Source organism: Capsicum annuum, chromosome 10, assembly GCF_002878395.1.
Source record: "Capsicum annuum cultivar UCD-10X-F1 chromosome 10, UCD10Xv1.1, whole genome shotgun sequence".
Taxonomy (NCBI): Eukaryota; Viridiplantae; Streptophyta; class Magnoliopsida; order Solanales; family Solanaceae; genus Capsicum; species Capsicum annuum.
The window spans coordinates 675,464-699,501 of record NC_061120.1 but is presented as its reverse complement, the minus strand read 5'-3'; the positions used below and the strand labels follow the sequence as shown (position 1 = coordinate 699,501).

The following is a 24,038-nucleotide window of genomic DNA, read 5'->3' as shown; positions in this document are numbered from 1 at the left end:
ACTAACTAATACTTTCAGCCAAATGCAGATAAAATAATTCAGCATTTTATGCCAAGAGTTTCATACCTTGTAACTCACACAAAATGAGTATCCACTAGTTCAAATTCCCTATAGAATAGAGTTATATACCTGCAAAATTAGTCGTCGAGTGTGTACAACTAGACCCTTCGAGGTCGTTTGGTGTGAGGTATAAGAAATCATTTTATTCCATATTTGATTTGAGGTATTAGTTAATATTAAAAATATTTACATCACGATAATGAAATAAGTTATCTGTGGAATAACTAATCTCGAAATTAATTAATTATCTTGGGAAAACTCCTTGCCAACCAAACAACCCTCTTGTTAATATTCTTTGGATCACTTTTACCTCAATAGCCCATTCGGCCCAATTTTTTAATTTCGGATCCAGAAGCTGATAACCTTTTTTTCCCCCCCCCCCAAATGTTATTATAGTCCATCAACTTGTCTTCTCTGTGTGGTTAGGGTTTATCACTGAGGGTGTGAACTCCAATGGCGAAACCAGGTAGAGGCCGTGCGGCTTCACCATCAGGCTCATCTTCTCGCTCTCGATCTCGGTCTTACACTCCTTCAGACTCGCGGTCTTCCAGTTCGCGTTCTCCGTCTCGATCTAGATCTCGTTCTAGATCAATTTCTTCGTCTTCTTCTGCTTCTCGAAGTGCTAGTTCACGTAGTCCTACACCTCCTCCTCGCCTTCCTCCTCCTCCTCCTCCGCCAGCTCGAAGGTTCTATGCATTATCCACTTTTTATGCTCATTTTTGTTTGTTTTGGAGATTCTAATGCTGGAAGAACATTAGGAGAGTTGAGTGACGAGCTCAATTTCTTTGAATTGAGATGCATTAGTTGCTGTTGTTGGTTAATTTTGTTTGTTTAGAGATTCTAATGCTGGAAGAACAGTAGGAGAGTTGACTGACGAGCTCAATTTCTTTGAATTGAGGTGCATTAGTTGCTTTTGTTGGCTAATTTTGTTTGTTTAGAGATTCTAATTCTAGAAGAACAGTAGGAGAGTTGAGTGACGAGCTCAATTTCTTTGAATTGAGGTGCATTAGTTGCTCTTGTTGGTTAATTTTTTTTCGTTTAGAGATTCTAATGCTAGAAGAACACTAGGAGAGTTGAGTGACGAGCTCAATTTCCTTGAATTGAGGTGCATTAGTTGCTGTTGTTGGTTAATTTTGTTTGTTTAGAGATTCTAATGCTGGAAGAACAGTAGGAGAGTTGAGTGACGATCTCAATTTCTTTGAATTGAGGTGCGTTAGTTGCTGTTGTTGGTTAATGTGCACATGGCTGCTCGAATTATGTTAGTAGATTCTTAAGGTAGAGACTAGTGAAGCGTCTCATTTGTTTTGTTGCTGGTGGGAGCTGGCAGTTATCCCGTGGATTTAGTCAAGGTGTGCGAAAGACGGCTCGGACAAAAACAAAAAACTAGGAGAAACATGTGTAATGTTGGAGAATTAAGCTAAAAACTAAAGAGTACTGAATGAAATGGATTTAGTCCAGCTGCGCTAAAGCTGGCCTGGACACCACGGTTATGGAAAAAACAAAAAACTAGGAGAAACGTCTAGTGGCGGAGAATTAAGTTATAAACTATGGAATACCGAATTAAGGTTTTATACTCTTTATATAATGTACTTTTATTGTTCTATGTTTGTTTTATGATAGCAGCTGAAAACTAGGAGCAAAATTTCATCTGTTCCAGCTTTGGTATATCTGTTGCTAGTGGGAGACTGAAGGTATACCGTGGATTTAGTCCAGCTGCGGGAAAGCTGGCCCGGACACCACAGTTATGAAAAAAAAATTATATATTGTTTGTTTTAGAGATTCTAAATGCTAGAAGAACACTAGGAAAGTTAACTGACGAGCTCAATTTCTTTGAAGTGAGGTGCATTAGTTGCTGTTGTTGGTTAATATGCACATGGCTGCTCGAACTGGTTTTATGGTAGCTGAAAACTATGAGAATCCGTCTCATCTATTCTAGCTTTAGTGGACAAAGTTTCCCTGTATATGTTGTTTGTTGCTTGTGGGAGCTGGCAAGTTTTCCGGGGATTTAGTCAAGGTGTGGGAAAGCTGGCTTGGAAAAAAAACTAGGAGAAACGTCTAGTGTCGGATAATTAAGCTAAAAACCATAGTATTTGCTTTTATAACATGCAGTTTTATGCTCATTTGTTTGCTTAAGTTTGTATTTTCCTGTTATACCTTTATATATTGTTTGTTTAGAGATTCTGATGCTAGAAGAACACTAGAAGAGTTAACTGACAACCTCAATTTCTTTGAATTGAGGTGCATTAGTTGCTGTTGTTGGTTAATATGCACATGGCTGCTTGAATTAAGTCCTGTGTTGGTTTTATGCTAGCTGAAAACTAGGAGAAAACGTTTCATCTGTTCTAGCTTTAGTGGACAGAGTTTCCTTGTATATGTTGCTTGTTGCTGACGGGAGCTGGCATGTATTGCGTGGATTTAGTCAAGGTGCGCCAAAGCTGTCCCAGACACCACGGTTATCAAAAAACAAAGACTAAGAGAAACGTCTAGGATCGAATAATTAAGCTAAAAACTATAGCATGCACTTTTATAACTTTTGATGCTCGTTTTTTTCGTTATATGCTGTTTGTTTAGAGATTCTAATACTAGAAGAACACTAGAGTTAACTGACGAGCTCAAATGCTTTGAATTGAGGTGCATTAGTTGCTAATGTTGGTTAATGTGCACATGGCTGCTTGAATTATGTTAGCTTTGCAAGGGTTTTATGACATAATGCACTTTTATTGTTGTTTTTTTCTGTGTTTGCACTAAGGTAGACTAAGTCCTATGTTGGTTTTATGCTAGCTGAAAACTTGGACAAACGTCTCATCTGTTCTAGCTTTAGTGGGCAGAGTTAGTTTCCTGGTGTATGCTGCTTGTTCATAGTGGGAGCTGGCAGTTATCCCGTGGATTTAGTCACGTGTACGAATGCTGGCTCGAACAAAAACCAAAAACTAGGAGAAACGTGTAGTGCTGGAGAATTAAGCTAAAAACTATAGTGTACTGAATGAATTGGGCACAAATGAATAGTAATGATTAAATTAACCAACCTCAGTTTTTTTTTTGAATTGGTGTGCAGTAGTTGCTGTTGTTAATTAATGTGCACATGGCTGCTAGAATTATGTTAGATTCGTAAGGTTGTCTTGCTACTCTAATCAGGTGTTCGTTTTCTAGCTCCCAAGGGTTTAGGACATTGAAATATTTTAAGGTTGTCATGCGTGTGTTCTATGCTTAGCTCACAATTTTTTTTTAACATGCTAAAAGGTTCAGTCATTTGCTAATTCATGAGAAGTGTTCCGTTGTTGCATCTTTAGATATCTTAGCTGCTTTAAGCTTTCTTATGTTTGAAATTATTGGTTAGAACTTAGAAGAACATTATTGTTTGTTAATTTATGGATTTTGTTGCTGTTTTTTTTAGGTTGTCCCAACATGCAAGGCACAAAACTAGAACATTGGTTGCATTGGTTTTCTTTTCTTGCTTTTCCTTCCATTTAGACAACTAGAAACTGATATCAACTCTGCGAGGCTGTGTAAAATATAGTTGGAAACATTACACCAAGGGTGTGGCATAGCGCTCGATGAAGATTGGCCTTGCTTTGTCATCATATATTTTTGTTTATTTGTTATTGAGCTTAGACAGGTTGAGCTAGCATGAAAATTTCTTGTAATGTTGCCGTTCTATTGGATTTTCCTTTCTGGCAAAATAGCTAAAGCTCTGCTCCATGTTTTTTATTGCCGAATGATCCTAAACCCTATCTTTTGTTGTTAATATGGTTGTTAGTCCTGCTGGAGCATCAAAGCGAGGCCGCTCACCGCCACTGCCACCGCCACCAGAGTCTAAGAAAGCTTCCCCACCTCCAAGGTAATGTAGTTTGTTTTTTAAGCTGATATCCGACTTCAGTATTTTCATGCAATAACTACATGTCTACATGTAAACCTCTTCCATTAACATCCAAATTTCTGCTGTTTTGGGCAATTCCTTTCTTTTTCTTGTTTTTCGATTTTATCCTTCCAAATGTCCAAATGAATATAAACATGCACAAGTTGGTTGGAAGATTATGAGCCATTTTCAATTTGGACTCGCTGAGAGAATGCATTGCAGCTGATCAGAATCATCAAATAAATGATTTTGAATGCTTTCCAGTTCTTCCCATCCTAAGCACTCACATTCAGCTATGCATGACCCCTTCTGCCTCCATCACATGGTTTGATGAATGATGTTTCAGTCAGAAAACAAATGCATGACCCTCTTTTGTTGGAATTTGATTGTCTTTCTCTCTGCAAATTTATTTTTTGGGGAGGTGGAAAACAAACCTATCCATTTTGGATGAAGTGTGTAAATATAGATACTAACACCAATATCTTCTTATGATGTAAAAATGTAACTGCGTAAAGCAATTTTGACCGATGAATTTATGCTTTTTTGATGTGCAACACTTGGGATCTTATTCCAGGAAAGTATCTCCTATACCTGAGTCGCGTGTGATTCATGTGGATCAGCTCAGCAGGAATGTTAATGAAAACCATTTGAAAGAAATATTTGGTACGTCCAGCACCTCTTTCTGATAACTGAGTTTTTATTTGCCAAAATTGTAGAAATTCTAGTCTAACCATACGGAAGAACCTAACCAAACTGAAATTCGATCTGGTATTTGGTTATTTTGGAAAAACTTTTATAGCTGTTATTTTGGAAACCAGGGTATACTTGGTATCCTTTTGGCAATTGAGTCATTTTCTCATGAATATGGTTCTCCCTGCAGTAGCTAGTGCAAACAAGCCAATCCACATACCCGTGTGGTGCGCTAGTTCCAATGTGTATATCAATACATGTAAAAGTATATGAATGGGGATAAAAGAATTGAACAGAAATGCTTTCAAAATAGAATTTCGAGGTTTACAAGAAATGATCGACTGGATGCCATTGATTAGTTGATTTGGACGCACATGTACGGCAATTTGGCGTCGCTCTGTCCATCTGTTGATGGTTAATGTCTGTAACTCTTCCTTTTTGCAGGTAATTTTGGTGAAATTCTGCATGTGCAGTTGGCCATTGATCAAGTTGTAAGTTAGCAAGTGCAATATCTTTAGGCAGTGTACGGCTTATGTGATTTTTTTCATTTTTTCTTTCTAATATAAAAATACACTTGTTGCAGGTTAATATTCCGAAAGGGTTTGCTTATGTTGAGTTCAAGACTAGAATTGATGCTGAGAAAGCCCAACTATACATGGACGGTGTATGGTTTTAAGATTTGTACATTCACTTGGTAACTGCATCCAATCATTTTTATTGTTGAAATGGGGGATAACTAATATGTTCTGCTAGTGTTAATGCAGGCACAGATTGATGGGAAAGTAGTTCATGCCAGGTTCACCCTGCCAGAGCGAAAGAAGGCTGCCTCACCTCCAAAGGCTGTTGCAACTTCCTCGAGAAGAGATGCTCCAAGAACTGATAATGTCCCTGTTGATGTGGAGAAAGATGGAAAAAAACGGCAACAAGAGTGTATGATATCCTTGTTATATTAGGAATTGTTCATTGGATGTATGATGCATTGTTTAATCTGGTGTACCTTGATATAATCAGTGTCTCCTCGTCGAAAACCGGCCTCTCCACCGCAGAGGTCTCCTATAGGACGAAGAGGATCTCCTAGACGTGGGCTAGATTCTCCTGTTCGTCGACGTGTTGACTCTCCTATTCGCCGCCGAGCAAATTCTCCTTTTAGGCGTGGCAGTCCACCGCCCCCAAGGAGGAGGCCTGGATCTCCCATTAGACGCCGTTCACCATCCCCTCCACCAAGACGTCATCGGACACCTCCTAGGTTGGATATTTCACATTTGCTTTTGAAGTCTTCGAATTCTGATGTGGAATTTTACTGATTATATCTTCAGCAGGGGCTCTCCCAGAAGAATTCGTGGCAGTCCTGTTCGTAGACGTTCTCCACTTCCACCAAGGCGACGGTGAGTTAGCATTTTGATTTCATAAACTTGAATAGTTGAAGTGTTGAAAATATCTTCTCCCTCTCTCCATAACCAAACTCCTTGAGTGGTTTGTACAACTCTGTAGCCTGTAGGGATAAACCTGATGTTACATACTTCAAAGAGGTTCCTTAAATTGTTAAACCTGTGTGGTAGCATAGATATGTGGGATATATATATATATATATAATGTTGTTGAATAGTCAACTGTAGCCTGACCTGTTTAAGCACAGCTTTGTTTTGTGTTAACTTATGTACATTTATAACTCACAATGATAGTTGATGGTATCTTTGTCTCCTTGTCTTTGTATGTAGTTCTCCACGACGTGCTAGAAGTCCACCCAGAAGATCTCCGATTGGTCGTCGATCTAGCCGTTCACCTATTAGGAGGCCTATCCGTTCACGATCAAGATCCATCTCTCCTAGGCGGTAATGCATAAATTTGTATAATCTTTATCGCTAAATGTCTTGTGTCGAATTATAGCAAATTTTGTTTCGTGCCTTTGAACTACTTGTCTGTTGCTATTAAGTGTGGTCTGTTGTTTTTCATTTTATGCATCTCTTCCTTATTTTAAACGTGCATACTTTCTTGCACTTCTTCATGGCATGTTCTGATGCCTGGTTTCTTTCTTTGGTATATCTAATTTTCATGACAGTATTATCAGAGAACGTAATGATATTAAATTTCTGAAAGAATGTCATTTCCTGTTTATATAATCAAATAACATTTATTTGTCAACTGCTTCATGTATAGAGGAAGGGGTCCAGCTGCAAGACGTGGGAGGTCATCGTCCTATTCTTCTTCTCCCAGTCCTCGCAAGGTCTGTATTTGGGACTCTACTTTTACAAGCTTATCTGTTAGATTGTTTACTTTTCTCCTTTGGGTCAAACCAATATATTGTTTGATGTGGGTACAATTTGCCTATTGTATTTAGGGTCCCCGCAAGATTTCAAGGAGCCGCAGTCCTAGAAGGAGGTGGGTTCTATGCAATCTCTGACTTATAATGTATTTGCCTTGTGTGTTCACCATTGTTTTGGATTTTAGATTCTTGCTTTAGTTAGTCATTCATATGGTAGGTGGTTTTTGTAACTCTAAATCTAAGACACTTTTTAGACGGTTTTGCAATTTGAATATAGAAATGACGCAAAACAGACTTAGAATTGTCTTCTTGTTATTATGTTGTCGGCTTTGATATGCTGGTGCTTTATGAAAATGTAGGCCTTTAAGAGGGAGGAGCTCCAGCAAGAGTGACAGCAGCAGTTCGCCTCCTCGTAGGCCCTAAGTTATTGTTCTTGCAAGGAATCCCGACATTGCCTCTTAGTGAAAGTCCGTGAGGACACCCCTTCACCTTGATTGCTTCATTTGAACGTAACTTCAATTATTGTATACCGTTGTCCAAACTAACATAATTTTGGTTAGTTGCATTGCTTTGCTTCTGATTTCTTCCAATGACAGTAAACACATAATTGGAGAACTATGTAGAGAAACATCAGAGAATGATCTTTTGTAGCAATATTGTCTGGGCTTTCTTGCTTACTTTCTTAGCGATAAATTATGCAATGTTAGAGATGTTTGCTTCCCTAAATGATTATTTATGTTTACTCTTAACTCTTGGACTTCTTTCAAAATAGAACTCCATTTTGTCTTGTTGGTTTTACAATTATATAGATGCTTTTTATTCATTTTAGTTGAGAAATTATCACCGATCGCATATGCCATTCAACTTAATTCGGCTTTTATTATACGGTTGAATTGATGAATTGGGTAATTTGAATGATCACTTTGCTACCATTTTTGGAATGAGTTTTCAACACGATATAGAACCCATTGCTAAAAGATCTTGGGAATGTTTTCTTATGTAGGCATATGTCAATTAATAAAAGTAGGTCATAGTACTTGACACTAGTGTGATATCTTAATGGTGCATTGTAGCAAAGGGTAATGTACCAGCACAGATTAAATCACTATTATTAGTGGTCGAGGCTCAAAACAAAGAATAAAAGAGCCCGGAATTTAGTAACTAAATGGCAGTGAACTAGAAAAGAGCTGCTCATTCAATCACAAGACATTTTTAAAGATAAAAGTCCAATCACCAGAACCTCTTACAAGATTAGTACATAGGAAAGAAAACTTGTTGCTAGCATTTAAGTTCAAAATTTGAAGCTCAAAGAAATATCAATGAAGACAACAATTCAGCAAAAGCAGAAAAGTCTTGACATCATTCCTATAAGCACTCTGCTCACATTCCGGTAAAAGCTTTTTTCCCACCACCAGCAGAACCAGCTGGAATCACCTTCAACACATTGAACCTCACGGTTTTGGACAAAGGCCTGTGAAGCAGATAGCGTTAAATATACATAAACACAGCAGATAATCAAAAAATTACTATAGTTATAGATAGTCCTAACCTGCACTGTCCAATAATAACATGATCTCCCTCTTTCACACGGAAGCATGGCGATATGTGAGCTGGAATGTTCGAGTGCCTCTTCTCATATCTGCAATAACTTGCATGTTAAAACTAAAACAGAAAGGAGTGAAGCATCCAACATATTTAAGGTGACAAGATCTTGCCTCTGGTACTTCTTAACATAATGTAGATAGTTGCGTCGAACAATGATGGTTCTGTTCATCTTAGCACTGTGGCATGTACCAGCAAGGATACGACCTCTGATAGAAACATTGCCAGTGAATGGGCATTTCTTGTCAATATATGTACCTAAATTTAAACAAACCAAAAATAAGGTTCTTAGACCACAGAACAAGGTGGAATCATAGCCATTTATACTACACAGGTAGGAAATGAATCAAAATTGCTTGCAATATAATTTTCTACACATGAAAGCCTGAACTAGTACAGTAATTTTGTGCAGCGCATTGTTAACAGGGCTCTAGAAAGCACACAACTCTAAAAAAGTAGTCGTGTAAGATTCCACAATTTCAGTCAAATAACAAGTGAAAAAATCCCAATGAGTTAAAACCAATAACAAACTAACCACAGTAACATTCACAAGTATGAATTGAGTTTTTCTATTTCGTAAAAGTAATGGCTATATGTGCACAAACAAATCGTTGTTGTTTCCGGAATTCCTCGGAAGTGAAAAAAGCAAAGTCGATAAACAGCAATCACAACATTATAAAATATCAATCATCTAGAGAACCTAACAGCTAACAAGCAAGATGTTTCTGCAAAAAAAGTCACAAAAATGGCTATTTAGGAAGTTTTATTTTATTTTATATTAATTATATGTGATGTTATCTCTAAGAAGCACTTTTCAGTGTGCTAGTGATCTCGCTCTATTTTTGTTTAAGTCAGATACAAAAGGAATATTAAGTTAACCGCAAGGCTAAATAAATCATGATAGTTAAACCGAAGATCTAAAAGTGAACCACATGAAAACAATGTGTTCGTCAGACAAAAACACCTATTTATCAGGTTGAGGTAGACTTTCTAATTACAGAGAATAATCAGCCTTAAACTGACAGATGAATAACTTCGTATCTGGCCTTTAAGAAGTCATTCAATAAGGGGTTGCTTGGTTGGAACAAGAAGTCCCGGGAGAGCTGGATTAGCTATCCCTGGATTAGTGTATTTTATCCCAACCAAACATGGGCTAAGCTCATCCTAAAATTAATCTCGCGATTAGTTAAATTTATCCCTAGTGCCAAACAACCCCTAAGTATGTGTATTTTTAATGTTCTGACTTGTAAGAAGTAGTACAGTAAGGGGTTGTTTGATTGGAAACAAGTTATCCCGGGATAGCTGGATTAGCTATCCCGAGATTAGTTATCCCAAAGTGAAGGTGCGATAAAAATAACACTACTATCCCCTATGAGTTATACCATGCACTTTATCCCAACCAAACATGCGATAAGCTCATCCTTAAATTAATCTTGCGATTAGTTATGACTTATCCCTAGTACCAAACAACCCCCAAGTACATGTATTTTCTTTAATGTCCTATAACTACAAGCCATTTGATTAGTGCATTGATCAATAAACCATTCCTCAATCTCTAAGTAGCTAGTTAGCATTTTCTATATGAATCCTCGGAACCTACTATGCAACACTAAAGATTGACAATTAAAATACCAATTCAGCTCGATTCAAACGTATAACTATATTTATTCACACTAACTAGGAAAATGAAGAAGCCATACAAAAACAAGTAATAAGAAGCTATAAAATAAGTAGAGTGTATTTTCCTTAATGTACTATAAACATTGATGAATCAACCATGCCTCAATCAATCTCTAACTAGTTAACCTTTTCTATACATGTCGTCGGATCGCACTAAGCAACGCTCAAAATTAACAATTAGAATACCGACACCTACTCAGCTCGATTCAGATGCAGAAGTACATTTATTCACAATTAACTATTAAAATGCTGATTTTTTTTGTTTGTTTTTGATAACTGTAGTGTTCGGTCCAGCTTTCACGCACCTCAACTAAATCACCGCGATACAGCAGAAGTACACTCAATTGGAGACAAAAATAAATGATAATAGGAGTAATTGTGGTGCCTTCAATAGCCTCGCGAGGAGTTTTGAAACCTAAACTAATACTCTTAAAAGTATCGAGTCCCTCCTTTTCCTTGTCTATTACCTTCCCCCCGTCTTTTTCCTTAATTTACTATAACCATTGATGAATCAATCATACCTCAATCAATCTCTAACTAGTTAACCTTTTCTATATGTATTGTTGCATCGTACTACGCAACACTCTAAATTACCAATTACAATACCTACTCAGCTCAATTCAGACACGGAAATATATTTATTCACAATAACTATTAAAATGTTGATTTTTTTCTTGATAACTGTAGTGTTCGGTCTAACTTTCGCACACCTCGACTAAATCCACGCGATACAGCAGAAATATATTTAATTGCAATATATAACTAACTCAAATGATGATAATAGGAGCAATAAGGTACCTTCAATAGCTTCACGGGGAGTTTTGAAGCCTAAACCAATACTCTTAAAGTATCGATTCCCTCCTTTTCCTGGCCTCTTACCTTTCCCTGTCTTTTTTGAGCTGCCAAAATATATATATATATACAAGAAAAAAAAGAAAAAAAAAAAAACTTAGGCTAAAATGAAACAGTATATGGAGCAGTGACTTGCCAGGGAGCAGAAAATTACCTCAGAAAAACACCAGGCTGCTTCAAAAATGCCTTCTCCGTTTGCTCCGCCATTGTTGAATTGAGCTGAAAGAGTGATGAATTGCTGCTAAACAAAACCCTAATTTCGCTGAGGATTTAGGCAAACTTTTTTATTTATAGGTTATAGATTGTGGACTGGGACTTACTATTTGGTAAATGGGCTCAAAATATTAAACAACCAAACTAAAATTCCAAGCCCATGTAAGTTTTAAATGTCAAGACTACACCTTAACTTAATGTATTTATACAAATTTTCAGCCTGACAAAGTACTTACAAAAAATCTCAACTAATTATCTATCTTTGTTGAATGTATAGGGAGCTAATTATGTATCTCGACGGATTTAAAATCGTAAAAAATGTATTGTGAACTAATTATGTATCTTTACTGATGTGTTGGTCTGTGAAAAGGGTGTGACATCCAAAAGATAAAGGAAACAGAGATGATAATGCTTCGATAGATGTGTGGGTGTAGTATGAAAGATAAGATTAGAGATAAGGTTATTTGAGATAATATGGGAGTGACTTCGGTAGAAGCCAAGATGGAGAAAGCGAAGTTGAGATGTTTCGGACATATGATAGGGAGGGGAACGGATGCGCTATTGTGGAGGTGTAAGAGATTGGATAGGGATGGATTTAAGGAAGGTAGAGGTAGATTGAAGAAAAATAAGAGGAATGTGATTAGACATTACATGGAGCAACTTCAGCTTAGCCAGGATATAACCCTAGATAGGAAGTTGTGGAGGAGGTGGATTGGCGTAAAATGTCATTATTATTTCTGTATGCTGTATCGTTTGTTGTATTACTTGGTAAATCTTGTCTATAGTATTATTGAATGTGGTAATTTCTACTGTATCTTGTCATTTTGCTATTCCTTATCTGGATTGTTTTATCTTAAGTTAGAGGTCCATCAGAGACAACCTCTCTATCTTACCTCAGAGGTAGTGGTATGGATTGCGTACGCTTACCATTCTTAGTCCCCACTTAGTGGGAGTATACCAGGTATATTATTGTTGTTGTTGTACAAAGTAAAAAAAATATCTTTATCGGATGTATTATGTATCTCAACAGATTCAAAAATTTTAAAATATACTGGAAGCTAATTATGTATCTTTACAAAGGAAAAAAATGTATCTTCGTCGGATGTATCAGAAGCTAATTATGCATCTCGACAGATCCAAAATCTAGATTTTTAGTAATTACGTAAAATATTTAAATTTTCTGTAATTAATTTCCGAATTATTGGGATTTATGTTGTTAGGGTGGAAATTTATGTATACATAATAAGTTAAGGCGAATATTTATGTTATTTTTCCGGTAAATAATAGTCAATTTTGAAGTAGAGTGGTAGCTGGTTTAACTTAGGGCCCATGGGCCCAAACTAAAAGGGAGCCCATTAATATTTGGAGGGAAAACCAAAAATAAATTCAAACCCCTAATTGAGACAGCATGTCCCATCTGTGCTTTAAATTAGGTAAGCACTTTATTAATTTCAAAAACATAAGTCAAACCGAATCAAATTAACATAATTAATTCCATTGTATTCTCCGTATTCCAAACTTTTCATCATTTTTTTTTTTTTTTTTTGCAATTCGTGAAGATGTCGTTGAACAGTTGTAGCGATAGTTGCCGGAGTTCCGGCCCGGACTTTCATCTTTCCGATGAAATACTCGCCGTTATTCCGACGGACCCGTACGATCAGCTGGATGTTGCTAGGAAGATTACTTCCATGGCTATAGCTTCACGTGTTAACAAATTGGAGATGGAGATGGAGAGACTTTGTGAGAAGGTTAATGAGAAAGATCGGGTTATTGTTGAGCTTCAGGATAAGGTTTCTCAGCTTGAAAAGGCTTGTCATGAAGCTGAATTGCGGTTGAAATTCACTTGCGAAGATAATGTAATGCTTTTTATTTGTTTGGAAGTGTTCTTCAATTTATGTTATTATTTGTTGTTTATTATGCTTCCATTATCGTATTATTTTGCTTCACTTGAGCTGAGCGTCTTTCGGAAACAGCCTCTCTATCTCTACGAGGTAGAGGCTCGGTTAGAAGCTTCACGATAAGGATCGGGTTATCGTGGAGCACCAGATAAGGTTTCTCAGCTTGAGCTGGTTTGTTGTGAAACTGAATTGCGGTTGAAATTCACGTGTGAAGATAATGTAATGCCTTTATTTGTTTGGAAATGTTCTTCAATTTATGTTATTATTTGTTTTCTATTATACTTTGATTATCATATTATTTTGCTCTCTGTACTGTTTTTTGAGTTAGTTGGAATAATTTTCTGTTGAGCTGAGGGTGTATCGGAGACAGTCTCTCTTAACTTTGAGTTAGGAGTAAGGTTTGCGTACACTTTACCCTCCTCCTGTGTATGGGGAGACTTTGTGAGAAGGTTAATGAGAAAGATCGGGTTATAGTAGAGCTTCAGGATAAGGTTTCTCATCTGGAGAAGGCTTGTCATGAAACTGAATTGCGGTTGAAATTCACTATTGAAGATAATGTACAACTTTTATTTATTATGCTTCGACGATCATATTATTTTGTTCTGGTTAGTGTCCTGTTTCTATGTACTGTTTTTTGAGCTAGTTGGAATAATTTTCCGTTGAGTCTATGGTCTAATGGAAACAATCTGAGTTAGGGGTAAGGTCTGCATGCGCCAGTTTGTGGGATTATACTGAGTGTGGTGAGACTCAGTTTGTGGGATTATATTGAGTGTGGTGAGACTTTGTGAGCTACAAGATAAGGTTTCTCAGCTTGAAAAGGCTTGTCATGAAATAGAATTGCGGTTGAAATTCACCTGTGAGGATAATGTAATGCTTTTATTTGTTTGGAAATGGCCTTCAATTTATGTTGTTATTTGTTGTTGTTTATACTTTGATTATTGTATTATTTTGTTCGGGTTAGTGTCCTGTTTCTATGTAATTTTTTTTGAGTTAGTTGGAATAATTTTCTATTGAGTTGAGGGTGTATCGGAGACAGTCTCTCTAACTCTGAGTTAGGGTAAGGTCTACGTACACTCTATCCTCATGAAACTGAATTTTGGTTGAAATTCACTATTGAAGATAATGTACTGCTAGTGTTTGCTTTTTTTTTTTTTTTTCCTTAATTTCTAGCTCTTGCATTTGTTTGGAAATGTCCTTCGATTTCTGTTATCATTTGTTGTTTCTTATACTTCGACTATTATATTATTTTGTTCTAGTTACTGTCTTGTTTCTATGTACTGTTTTGTGAGTTATTTGGACTGTTTTTCTGTTGAGCCGAGTGTCTATTGGAAACAACCTCTCAGAGGTAGGGGTAAGGTTTGCGTACACTTTACCCTCCTCATACCTCACTTTGTGGGAATGCATTGGGTATGTTGTTGTAGTATTTCTAGTTCTTGCGTTTATTTGGAAACGTCCTTCGATTTCTGTTATTATTTGTTGATTCTTATACTTTGACTATTGTATTATTTTGTTCTAGTTACTGTCCTGTTTCTATTTACCGTTTCTGTGTTATTTGGACTGTTTTTCACTTGAGCTGAGTGTGTATCGGAGACGGCCTCTGTATGTCTGAGGTGGGGTAAGGTCTACGTACACTCTAAGCTCCTCAGACCTCACTTTGTGGGACCATGCTGAATATGTTATTGTTGCATTCGTTTGAAATGAGAAGGCCTTAATCTTTTTTTTTTTTTTTTTTAAATGATAGATGAAGCTTACGAAGGAGAGGGATTCATTGGCTATGACAGTGAAGAAAATGAGTCGAGATTTAGCAAAGGTGATAAAACTAGTTATCTCTTTTAAGCCTTTGTTGTTGAAATCATGCTGGATTATTCTGATTGTGTGGTGGGAAAAGAAAAATATCTTAATTTAAGTTGAACGTTGTTTAATGATTTTTTTTAGTGGTTTATGCTTTAATTGTACTTGGACTATGGTATTATTTTGTTGTAGTTGCTGTCCTGCCCTATAGGATAAGGAGGAGTGAGTCTGTGTTTTGACTTTTGAGCAAAACTGTTGGCTCAATGGACTAAATTCAGATAGAGAAGTCCAGAATGATGCAATAGGTGGAGACAAAGCTGTTGTGAAAATGAATTTACAAAGTTTGCCTTTTGATGCAATGTAAAAAAATTTGAGTTTCCAACCCAAATCTTATGGTTATGAGTTGAGTAGTTCAAGAAACTACAAACTTTTTTGACAACCTTTTTTCAACTAATGTTGAACCGCTTTGTATCTCTAACAAATATTGGTGGTAAAATAGTGAGAAACTAGAAATTAACCATAGCCACTCATAGGCTCCCTGATGACATATTCCTTTCTTTATGAATCGATAAAGAAAACCATTCCAAAGTACAAGGAAAAAAAGGAATGAATAATGTTGTCTTTAACTCTTTTAGGTCACCAAGACACTGAGACTGTGTATGAATAACAAGGAAAGATAAAGATATACGTGCATCATAAAAGTAATGAAGTTATTAAGGAAGGTTAATTTTCATAGCTGTGATAGCCGTACCTCCGTCATCCTTAGATTTTCCTATCTCATGAATAGACTATTGGAGCAAAAAAGAGCAAAAAAAAAAAAAAAACTATCAATAGTACCACTGCTATGTACAACACTACATACAGCACTACATTAGAAGGGTTTGAACAGTTTGTCACAGGACGAATTAACTTTTAGCCACGTCTTTGGTCATTATTCTATAAATCATCAATCACATTAGACTCAGAAATGGGCCTAAATTGGCTTATATAATGAGTATTTTCCACGTTAGAGATAAGTGATTCAGGTAATGTTATGGTCTTTCTCAAAGCAGCCAGATCCATAGCTTGTTGTATGAGCTGATAGGCCTTCCCATTAACACTGGCGTTATTGTTGTTTTAGTTCTTGTTAATTACCTGTGTCAGCTTCAATATCTCTATTTTGTGATGTAAAAGCAGTCTTTCTTTTCAATTTACTTACTACTTCATTGGGAGCCGCATCTGATGATAGAGCTTCTGCCTCTGCTATATCGTTGATTGCTTACTTTCATTGTGGTGGCATAAACATGCTTTCTTTATGTTGACAGTTGGAGACTTTTAAAAGGCAATTGGTGCAGTCTCTTAGTGATGATAATTCATCGGTAAGATTTCAAAATCTTAATCTCTTCGCATTTCATTTTGGGAAAAATGTGAAGAGAGTAACTTAGGGCCCATTGGACATTCAATTTTTTCCCTAAAACTGTTTGGTCGTACATTGTTGCCAATATTTCGCTGCAACTTGAAGTTGAGTCTTTCAAGTTTGTATAAGTGGTAATAAATCTTTTTCCCGCACAAAACCTCAACATTTTTTCAAATGCATGTCCAAACACAACTCCAACTTCCAAATACCCTCTTGCAACTTAACTTCAACTACTGCTTTTTTTCTAATATCATCATATTCATGTTCAAACACCTATTTAAACTTCCTAAAAGAATCTTTTGGTAATAATGTTGGATTTCTAATATTTGCGTTGGTCAAATTTCTGATTTCTTGTATCAGTAGAGCAAGGCCATTTTCTTTTTCTATCCTGCACTTCTGCCAGACTGAACTGCTAATCTCATTTCTGCATCTTCAGCAAGCTGAAACTGTTGATATTGGCACTTACGACCAATCTACCCATAAAGCCTATTCTGTAAAGGGTAAGTCTTGGCTTCAATTTATATGTATTTCCTCTGATGTGTTTATCTGGTCATGTTCAAGATTTTATGCCACACTTTTGGCTGCTTCAAGATATGGAGTTCTATCTCTGACGTTCTAAATTTGGTTCTGATAATTATATCCTGCAGAGGAGGTGAACAGCTATGGAGTACACCATTCTTTCAGTGGTTCTACGGACAGCACAGTAATTAATGATGATGGTATTTGCACATTACGTTTTCTGCTTCTTATATTATCACAACGTAGCAAAAAAATGTAAACTTTGTTCCATTTTCTTGGATTCAGCCTCAAAGCGTGCTTTGCAAAGATTTTCCATGACACCTAATTACATAACACCCCGTCTTACTCCAACTGGAACTCCCAAAATAGTTTCCACTAGTGTATCTCCTAGAAGATATTCTGTTGCTGAATCTCCTCAGAGGATATCCGGTGCCAACTCTCCAACAAGCCGTCAGTATGACGGACGAGGTTCAATGTCATCTTTTTTCCCATCAAGTCAACAGTCATCAGCAGCTAACTCTCCTCCTAAGGGGCGCCCTTTGCCAGGTTCCTAAGAACTGACCTCAATTTTCTTTTTGTGAGCTGTGCAAATATTATTTCTATCTGCAAAACTTACCTTGTTCAAGAAAAGAATATTACTTCTCTCTGCTGTATTGTACTTATGGTTGAACAGTCATATATAATTTATTGCACATTTACAAAGGCATTGCTCTTGAGATCACTTTTAAAAACTCATCTTTCTGACTGGTTTATGTATGATCTTCTAATCTGTTTTCCTTTACTAGGTCAAACTCGCATTGATGGGAAGGAGTTCTTCCGACAAGCTAGGTGGATAGCTGAACTTATTTCCTTCTGTTTAATTTTTTTTTTTTTAGTAAGGAAGGATCTCTCACCTGACAGTATCTGCTTATTGTTTATGCAGGAGTCGTCTATCCTATGAGCAGTTCAGTGCATTTCTGACGAACATAAAGGAATTAAATGCACAAAAGCAATCTCGTGAGGTAATTAGTGTTTTAGTTTCATTAGCATCCTATGAAATCCTCCTATTCATCCTCAGTAACTGAACGCTTTTCCCTATTCCTTTTCCTCCATTATAAATTCAGGAAACATTGAGAAAAGCAGAAGAGATTTTCGGGATGGAAAACAAAGATCTTTATCTGTCATTCCAAGGTTTGCTTAACCGTAGTGCTCGGTGAAAGCAATGGTGTAACCACAGGTGTATATGTTTTCCCATCATATACACTTATGGTGACATTTTGTTTCGTGTCTGATTATCTTCAGTATGGGCACTTCATAAGCTGAACCAGCACTCAGCGCAGAAAAGTGCTTAGGGAATGCAGTCAATCAGGACTGGTGCAGCGTATGCTCTAGCTGATGATTGAATTTTTGAAATTGGTAATGTAGTTCTCGCCGATGAATGATTGATTCAAGTTACTTTTTTACTATTTCATGGACACATTCTGTAAAATTATCGCTCTTTCCCCCTGCATCATCTTACTACATCTGAAAGCAGCGGGATCAGCAGATAATAATCATAAATTGAATGAGTTTCCAAGTGAGTTTCCTTCTTTTTCCGCCAACCCGTCTTTCACACACACACACGGTCTCTCTCTCACGCGAGTGCGCATACACTCCAGGGAGAGCAACCTTAGTGAAACTACATTAGGCTATCTAAATGAAAATTAATGGAGACTCTTAGTAAGAAGTGTCCATGACAAAATAATGAATGTGCTCTTTTTCTTAAACTTGAGCGCACATGCTGATACTGCTACTTTTGTTTGAAACACAATGCACAAGAAGATACTCTTGGTTATAATAAGAAGAGATGTACTTAAGACAACAGCAACCATACCTTGTGTATTCCCACAAAGTGGGGTCTGGGGAGGGTAAAGTGTAAGCAGTAGTCCATACCACTACCTCAAGAAGGAGAGAGGTTGTTTTCGATACAGAGAATGAAAACATAGAAAAGAAGAAGATTTTTGTATAAATTGTATCACTCTAATGGTTGTTATAGCCGAAATGCACTTGTGAATGTAAGTGAAATTAGACACTCCTACTCCTCCTCTTCGTGTTCTATTGATCAGAAGCATCCAGTAGTGCCACGCCGGCCAGTAGAAAGAGTGTTGCTAGTTGCTGTTGGGAGCTCGGTATAAGCGAAAATGAATGTAAGTGGTATAAGAGCGAATGAATACAAGTGGAATTAGAGCGAATGAATGGTGCTTTTTTTTAGTTATTTGTTTTTTGTATGCATGCAAACTATATTCATGGAATACGTCTGAGAACAACTCGTATCCGTCCTCTCTCTAACATCTGTCCTCTTTCTCTCTCCCAAATATCTCTCAACTCTTTTTTCCTAAACATCTCAAAATGTTGCTATGAATGGTACATAGTAAATACACAAGCTACAACTGTAAATTTCGGGTTAAGTTTATAATAATCTTAAAATGGGTTGGTCTTGATATTTTATTCCTCATTATAAGGGGTGGTTTTGATTTTTTGGCCTCTCATAATAAATTTTGCTCATAAAGCAAATGTTCATGACATTTCAAGATAATGAACCTTCACAATTGATTAGAAGTTCTACTTTATAAGCAACAATTAGAACTCTAGTACATTTTAAGACAATGAACCTGCTCAATTGACCACAAATTCTGCATATTAGAATTTATTTAGCGAGAACAAATTCAAGACATGATATTTGGGAGACAAAAATTCAGCATCGGACAGAAATTTCTTAAAAGGTTCAAACTGTAAGTCATTTTTGAAAATTCCTCAACCAACAATGCAAGTGGGAGCCCATACTAATGCCCTTCTGGTGGCCCATTTTAGCAATCCGAATTATTTGTGACAAAATTCGAAAGCTTCAAAGAGTAACTGATAAATCAAATATTTAAAAACTATATAAAAAAAGTCTTACGAAAATCAAATAACTAATGATTCAAAATATTTTAAAAGAGCTTTGAGTAAAGTATAATCAAATAAAATTGAATAACAACACTTTCACATAAAATAGGACGAAAAATATGTAATTAATGGGTTATATATTTACAGTACTAGATTCTATTGTTATATATTCATGTGAGCTACTTTTAATACTAGTACTCACATCACTATTAAATGTAAATATAGGTCTGGCCATAGTAATTAATTTTTGTTTAATGCGTTATAGCAAGTTAGGCGCATTAGCCTCCCAAGGCGTGGTTGAGTTGGTTTGAGGGGGATTTTTCATAGCGGAGGTCGCGGGTTCGATTCACCCCTAATGCCTTCTCAATCGAGCTCGTCGCACAGGGTTTACCTAGTGCGGTTTGCATTTCCTGTGTGGTTTGCGAGCTATTGCACAGTGAGGGGTTTACACAGTGCTCACCTGATGGACAGAAGCTGTGGCAGAGGATGTAGCGGCTGCGGATTTTCCTGGAGTTTCCAAAAAAAAAAAAATCATCAATGTAAATATTTTTTAGTATATAAGGTCAAATTGAATACGTTTATCTTTATGATATTTTTTTAAAAAGACGTAGAAAGAGTATATGGTGGATGACTAGTGTTAATAAATAGAAGTTAAGTACAAAATTGAATAAGGGTAAGAGTAAATGCATGCATGAATGCCATAGTAGAGGAAAGAAGTGTGAATGGAAAACTGGAGAGTAAAAGGGTGGAGGGAAGGAGACATCAAAATGGAAAGTGTACTCCCAAATTGACAAGTTTACTCTTTCTCCCACATTGGTGGATGAAGAGAACTTGAGAGTGCTTATATTGATGAATACTTACTCCACATGACAAGTGAGGCGAGAAATAATAGATGCCTCGCATCGTCGTCATCGTCGCTCGCTCGGCTTCGGATCTATCTTTTTGGACAAATTTTATTTGACAGAAATAAAATAAATAAATTCAATCCGAAAAGTATTTTGAAACTCCATTTAAATATACATGCATGCAGTAATAACAGATGCAATCGAAGTGAACTGGTGCCACTGTTTCAACGAATCGTTGCACTGTTTCGCGAACTGATGTACTATTTCTGTGTTTCTGTTTCTGAACTGGTGCAGATTTTCGAAACAATGTTTCCTGAACTAATACGTTGGTTCGAACAGATGCAACTCTTCAATGAAGTGATGCACTGTTTCGAACTGGTGCACTGTTTTAGCAAAATACTGCACTGTTTTGGGTAAACAGACATGCATTTTCAGAAACATCATACCTCTAAGATGGACCATTGTCTCTTTTCAAAAGAGGCATCTCTTGACTATAAAAACCTGATTTCATCCACAGGTTTTGGAATAGAAAAAATTTCAGATTACAAACTTCTTCTTGTCCTAACAAAAACTCTGTGTGTGATCATTCAAACCGTTGAGTGCATTCGAAGAATCCGCCTATTTCAGGTACCGCTATAGTCGGATTGAAGGCCATTTTATCTTGGGAAGAAGATTCCATAACCTCGGGTATAGTGAGGGGAATTATTCCTTAAGGAAAGTCCGTGAATTCGGACGACTTGGCCTTAATTATTTCTGTTTCATCTATATTTTTTCTGAAAAAATAAATACACCTCTTGGAAAGGTCATTTTGATCTTGTGTTGAGGGTATTTGATACTTCATTGTGTTCTTGTTTATACTTGAACTCGAGTTGAAGTTGTTGTTTTACTATACAGATTTCTGCGTACCTGAATATATTTTGGGAAATAACAATCTTAAGGAATAAACCTACAGAATTTGTATTGCTTATTTTTGAAGATTAAAGCTTAAGCTTTCTACTCCGCTTGAATTTAACTAGTGATTAGAAGACATAAAATCTTCATCACAAGTTACAGTTCACTCGGTTGACGATTCGAAGTAATAAAAACTTCATCGTTAACTAGAAATAAGAAGAAGAGTTTCAAGTTATTTAACTTGATAAATAGTATTCTGAAAAAATACTAACTTTTCTGTCTTGTGGTGACAGGAAAAATGACTACTGAAAGTCAAATGCATGATGTGGCTACGATTGTGGGGGCAAACAATATTGCTTCATCAAGTCGTAAAAATGCTCCGCCAACAATGGCACCGGTGGAGAAGCCTGAAAAATTTTCGGGCATTGACTTCAAGCGGTGGCAGCAAAAGATGTTCTTTTACCTCACTACTTTATTTCTGCAACGGTTCACTAGCAAAGACGCTCCTGAGGTGCCCGAGGGAACCTCGAACAAAGACCGCTTCGTTATTGTAGAAGCTTGGAAACATTCAGACTTTATTTACAGGAATTATATTCTGAGTGGTCTCCAAGATGACCTCTACAATGTTTATGGTAGAACCAAGACATCAAAGGAACCGTGGGGGACACTTGAACGGAACTATAAGACGGAGGATGCGAGAATTAAGAAATTCCTTATTGCACGGTTCCTGAACTTCAAAATAATAGATAGCAAATCTATTGTCTCTCAAGTACAGGAGTTGCAAATCATCATATATGATCTCCTGGCAGAAATCTTTGAAAAATACCTTAGTTGAACAAATTAAAAATGTTCTTAATACTCACATAAACTGTTTTGTAAGTTTAATTGTGAATGATGCTTTCCAAGTAGCAGCGATAGTTGAGAAGCTACCACCTCTGTGGAAAGACTTCAAAAACTACTTAAAGCATAAACGCAAGGAGATGACTGTTGAAGATCTTATTGTCCGACTTCGTATTGAAGAGGACAATAAAACTGCCGAAAGAAGGTCAAGGGGGAATTCTACAATTAATGGAGCACATATTGTATAAGATGACCAAAATAATTCGAAGAAAAAAAAGAAAGTTGAACATGGAAGCAATCAACCCAAGAAAATGTTCAAGTGCTTCAACTGTGGTAAAATTGGTCACAAGTCCACAGATTGTAGAGCCCCGAAGAGAGACAAGAAAAAAGATCAAGCAAATATGATTGAGTCCAACAAAGAATGCGATGATTTGTGTGCTATGTTCTCAGAATGCAACTTGGTGGGGAATCCTCACGAATGGTGGATGGATTCTGGTGCCACTCGCCATGTATGTGCCAACAAGGAGTTGTTTTCGTCATTTACTCCGGTTCAAGTAGAAGAAATGATCTACATGGCTAACTCCGCTACTGCTAAGATGGAGAGAACAGGAAAAAATTGTTTAAAGATGACTTCTAGCAAGGTCTTGATACTGAACAATATGTTATATGTTTCGGAGTTACGTAGGAACTTAATTTCTGTTTCACTCCTAGATAAGAACGGATTCAAATGTGTAACTGTTTCTGAAAAAATTATAATTAGCAAAGGAGAAATGTATGTAGGGAAAGGCTATCTAACCGAAGGTCTTTATAAGATGAATGTAATGACTGTTGAAATAAATAAAAGTTTAAATTCTTCTTATTTGCTTGAGTCTTATGATTTGTGGCATGAACGTTTAGGCCATGTTAAAACATTATGAAAACTGATTAACTTAGAAGTTTTGTCAACTTTTGAGTGCAATAAATCAAAGTGTCAAACGTGTGTGGAATCAAAGTATGCAAAGCATCCTCATAAGTCCGTTGAAAGGAATTCCAATCCCTTAGACTTAATCTACACTGACATTTGTGATATGAAGTCAACACCATCACGTGGTAGGAAAAAGTATTTCATAACTTTTATTGACGATTGCACTAGATATTGTTATGTCTACTTGCTAAATAGTAATGATGAAGTAATAGATGCATTTAGGCAATATAAAATTGAAGTTGAAAATTCGTTAGACAAAAAGATCAAAATGATAAAAAGTGATAGGGGCGGAGAATATGAATCTCCATTTGCGCAAAAATGTGTAGAGAATGGAATAATCCATCAAACTACGGCCCCATATTCACCTTAATCTAATGGAATTGCGGAAAGGAAAAACCAAAACTTTGAAGGAAATGATGAATGCCTTACTTATAAGTTTTGGTTTACCGCAAAACTTATGGAGGGAGGCTATCCTTTCGGCCAATCTTATACTCAACAGAGTTTCCCATAGTAAGTCACAATCAATTCCTTACAAAAAATAAAAAGGAAGGAAACCCAACTTGAAATATTTCAAAGTGTGGGGGTGTCTAGCGAAGGTTCAAGTTCTAATACCTAAAAGGTTTAAGATAGGACCTAAAATGGTGGACTGCGTGTTCATAGGATATACAAAAAGTAGTAAATCATGTCGATTTTTGGTTCATAAATCCGAACATCCGGACATTAATGAAAATACGGTAATTGAATCAGACAATGTTGAATTCTTTGAAAACATTT

General features: G+C 36.6%; 3 protein-coding genes across 4 annotated transcripts; 2 read left to right on the top strand and 1 right to left on the bottom strand.

Moving 5' to 3' along the window:
* Positions 1-381: 381 nt before the first annotated feature.
* On the top strand, positions 382-7,546 carry LOC107845503 (serine/arginine-rich splicing factor SR45). Of its 2 annotated transcripts, none has more exons than XM_016689863.2 (12): positions 382-746; positions 3,818-3,898; positions 4,491-4,579; positions 5,051-5,097; positions 5,190-5,270; positions 5,371-5,536; positions 5,618-5,852; positions 5,926-5,991; positions 6,325-6,438; positions 6,764-6,830; positions 6,945-6,985; positions 7,229-7,546. In XM_016689863.2, exons 1-12 carry the CDS (start codon positions 514-516, stop codon positions 7,290-7,292), a joined length of 1,284 nt encoding a protein of 427 aa, XP_016545349.2. In that variant the 5' UTR covers positions 382-513; the 3' UTR covers positions 7,293-7,546. The 2 variants fall into 2 exon arrangements, with proteins under 2 accessions (XP_016545349.2, XP_016545348.2); XM_016689862.2 differs by having other exon boundaries at positions 432-746; positions 5,923-5,991.
* Positions 7,547-8,057: 511 nt separating this feature from the next.
* LOC107845735 (40S ribosomal protein S11) lies at positions 8,058-11,313 on the bottom strand. The gene is made up of 5 exons (XM_016690212.2): positions 11,158-11,313; positions 10,950-11,050; positions 8,585-8,729; positions 8,419-8,508; positions 8,058-8,340 (listed from the first exon to the last, which is right to left on the bottom strand). The coding sequence occupies exons 1-5, from the start codon at positions 11,208-11,210 to the stop codon at positions 8,250-8,252; spliced, it is 480 nt and encodes a 159-aa protein (XP_016545698.1). The 5' UTR covers positions 11,211-11,313; the 3' UTR covers positions 8,058-8,249.
* Positions 11,314-12,670: 1,357 nt separating this feature from the next.
* Positions 12,671-18,379, top strand: LOC107845862 (uncharacterized protein At4g15545). The gene is made up of 9 exons (XM_016690361.2): positions 12,671-13,072; positions 14,856-14,924; positions 16,210-16,263; positions 16,738-16,801; positions 16,949-17,020; positions 17,106-17,366; positions 17,606-17,648; positions 17,743-17,821; positions 17,924-18,379. The coding sequence occupies exons 1-9, from the start codon at positions 12,776-12,778 to the stop codon at positions 18,014-18,016; spliced, it is 1,032 nt and encodes a 343-aa protein (XP_016545847.1). The 5' UTR covers positions 12,671-12,775; the 3' UTR covers positions 18,017-18,379.
* Positions 18,380-24,038: the final 5,659 nt, after the last annotated feature.